At 38.7% G+C, this 3,282-nt stretch overlaps 1 protein-coding gene across 1 annotated transcript; it reads left to right on the forward strand.

The window, feature by feature from the left end:
* The first annotated feature begins 547 nt into the window (after positions 1-547).
* LOC21384048 lies at positions 548-3,140 on the forward strand. Its single transcript, XM_010114925.2, has 2 exons — positions 548-1,269; positions 2,523-3,140. The coding sequence occupies exons 1-2, from the start codon at positions 713-715 to the stop codon at positions 2,935-2,937; spliced, it is 972 nt and encodes a 323-aa protein (XP_010113227.1). The 5' UTR covers positions 548-712; the 3' UTR covers positions 2,938-3,140.
* Positions 3,141-3,282: the final 142 nt, after the last annotated feature.

A 3,282-nucleotide genomic window follows, 5' to 3' on the forward strand; every position in this document is an offset into this window, starting at 1 on the left:
TCGGAAAATGAAGAGAAAGACAAGAATACCCTTGAGAGTAATTTTTGTCAATAAAATATAAGAGGAATGGAAATGAAAAAACAATCAAATAATATTTGTGTAGTTTTGCAGATTCCAAAAGTATAAAAATAAATTATAAAATAATTCAACAATAGAGGATATATTTATGCAACTTTCCCTCCATAATCTTTAATTGTTTTATCAGCGTAGTCGTTTCCTGGCACTGAAAGTTATGCCCCATCACCATTTCCAAAAGGGTTTTTCCTTGCCTCCGATTTTGAAGCAAAACCTCGGTTAATCCTTCATTTTGTCCTCTTTTTGATGCCTCTTATGCTTATCTTTTCCTTGGTAATTTCCGAAAATCTTCCTTTACATAATATCCTTCACCAATCATCATCCAATTTCCTTAATTTTTCTTTTTCTTTTTCTTTTGCAAAGAACATCCGAATTTCCTAGTTACCAATCAAGTAACTTGGCAATAAGACCAGCCTCCTAGTATATATAACTCTATCCACTATACACCATTTTGTAGTAATGTAAACGTGATTCTAAGTGAAAAGTCTCACTTTTCATAAACCTCTCTGCAAAAACCCAATCACCCAAAAATGCACATACAATTTCTCAACATGGCCCCCATTTTTATGGAGCTGAGAAGATTTTGCTAATTCTCGTATATATTCTTTTCTCCGACTTAGCTCACTTCTCTTCATCAATGGCTTCTTCACTATTAACAACAACAAAACCTCCATTCCCCTCAAAACTCTTTCTTTCAAAAATCCATCGGAGAATTTCACCCAATCATAAAGTTCCCACCATTATTTTCCCTAAGAAATCGCTACCCAACCCAAATGCGCTCGCGACTTTCCAAACTTCACCCCATTTGAAGCCCCCAAGAGCTTCTTCTTCTTCTTCATATTCTTCTTCTGGTGGGTTACACGATACGGCCGAGGAAAACGACACTGACATCATCATTACGGCGTCGTTTGATCATCAAAGGCCGGTGAAATTCGCTTTCTGGGTTCTGTTCTGGGCGTCTCTGTCTCTCCTTTGGTTCGCGACTTCCAAGGACGCGAACGCCGCTGCGGACTCGATCAAAGCCTCGAGCTTTGGCCTGAAAATCGCCAATGCGCTTCGGGGCTCGGGCTGGCCTGACGAGGCCGTGGTGTTCGCGCTCGCCACGCTTCCTTTGCTTGAGCTTCGTGGGGCCATTCCCGTTGGTTACTGGATGCAACTTAAACCTGTCGTGCTCACTGTACTGTCAGTTCTTGGGTAAGGTTTTGGAACTTATTTTGATCAATGTTGGTCTATCATTATGTTTTTCTCACAGTTCTTAGATTTTCTGTTTGATAGGTATGTGTGTGCTTATAGTTAATAGTGATAATAACCGTGGAATGGGAGTTTATATGGTTAGATTCTATTTAATTTTATGCTAGTTGGTTCAATTTAGTCTTATGCTTGAAGTTTTGGGCTTTTTTGAGACTGTTTTCAAGGTTCTGTTGTGTTCAAGGTTGTTCTTTGTGATAAGTAAGGCAAAAGGTAGAATGATGTTTTCATTGGTTTGTTTGTTGTTTCTTTGGTGACTCTTTTTCATTCCCTTTTAAGAGCCTATCACTCAGATTCTGTTTTTGGTTAACTTGGAATCTGACTTTTGATAAATGTTATTTCGATGTATTTGTTTGACAGCATGTATGTGCTTAGAGTGACCTCTCCCACTGTTTTTCCTTGTTATCTTAAGCTGTTTCGTCAAATGTAGTCTTGTGGTAAGTTATGGTCTGTTTGGTTCACGCGTTTAAGTCAGTGATTTAGATTTTGAATTCAACTTTTGTGGGAAAATCCAATGATGGGAACTTTTTTGTTCAAATTTTTTTTATGAGAGAAAAATACTGCAGCAGAACCAGAATCATGGGTTCCAATGAACGAAACAAACAGGCCCTTAGGCTTTCTGAGACTGCATTCTACCTAACAAGGTCTTGACTTCGATTTAGTCCCACGCAGTGGACAGGGTATATGGGCAATCTATGTCACGATCTATAAGTCACATAGGGATGCACTGCCTCCCCGAGGTTATCTTATGCACGCCATCCTCTATCCTTATAACCCCTTCCATTCTACCCAAAAAAGAAGTCTTTGCTCTTAGAAAGCCTTCTGTTGCGTTGTGTCCAAAGGTTGTTCTTAGTAAGGCAAGGTAGATTGATGTTTTCATTTCTTTGTTTGCTTCCTGGGAAATTCTTCATTCCCTCTTAAGAAGCCCATCTCCAAGATTCTCCTTTTGGTTAACTTAGAATCTGCTTTTTGATCTATGTTATTTGTTTTATAGCTAGAATCATAGCATGTGCGTGCTTATAGTGATATCACCCACAATTTACCTAATGATCTTGTGCTATTTGATTAAATTATTTGCTGTGTCCAAGGTTGTTCCTGTTGATTAGGAATTTAGCATGGCAAGGAAGATTGATACTCTCCTGTGCTTGTTTGTTTAAAAGAGGTTGTTTGGTATTGACAAATACGGGCTATAATTGTAGGAATATGGTCCCTGTTCCATTCATTATACTGTACTTGAAGAGCTTTGCATCTTTCCTTGCCGGGAAGAACAAGACTGCGTCTCGATTAATTGACTTGCTGTTTAAGAATGCCAAAGCGAAGGCTGGCCCTGTGGAGGAGTTCCAATGGCTGGGTCTGATGCTCTTTGTAGCTGTGCCTTTTCCTGGAACAGGAGCGTGGACCGGAGCCTTCATAGCGGCTATCCTTGATATGCCATTCTGGTCGGGTTTTTCTGCCAATTTCATTGGCGTTGTATTGGCAGGGCTTCTGGTGAATTTGCTGGTAAATCTTGGTCTGAAGTATGCAATTATTACTGGTATCATCCTCTTCTTCGTTTCCACATTCATGTGGAGCATCCTACGGAACATTAAACAGTCTTTAAGCTCATCGAACTGATATTGCTAGCAAGGTTAACTTCTGAACTTTGAAATTTTGGATTGTTCCTTGTCTGATTGACCCATTACAAGGTCATACATTTTAAACTTTTTGCTTCTGTCCAGAATTTCAGTTTCTTCGTTTAATGCTGCTGAATTCCATGTATCTTTTCAGAAATGTAATATTCCGACAAATCTAGATAAAGAAACATGCCATGAATCATATGCCTAAAGACTGAAGCATGTCCCTCATTGACATGGTAAAATACTTTTAGAAATATAGTAATCTCTTTTACATTGTCACATGGATTATTATTAATAAGTTAGTCTTATGCCGAATTTAATTTTTTCTTGGGATAGGAAAATG

Source organism: Morus notabilis, unplaced genomic scaffold (assembly GCF_000414095.1).
Source record: "Morus notabilis unplaced genomic scaffold, ASM41409v2 C11480427, whole genome shotgun sequence".
Classification (NCBI taxonomy): domain Eukaryota; kingdom Viridiplantae; phylum Streptophyta; class Magnoliopsida; order Rosales; family Moraceae; genus Morus; species Morus notabilis.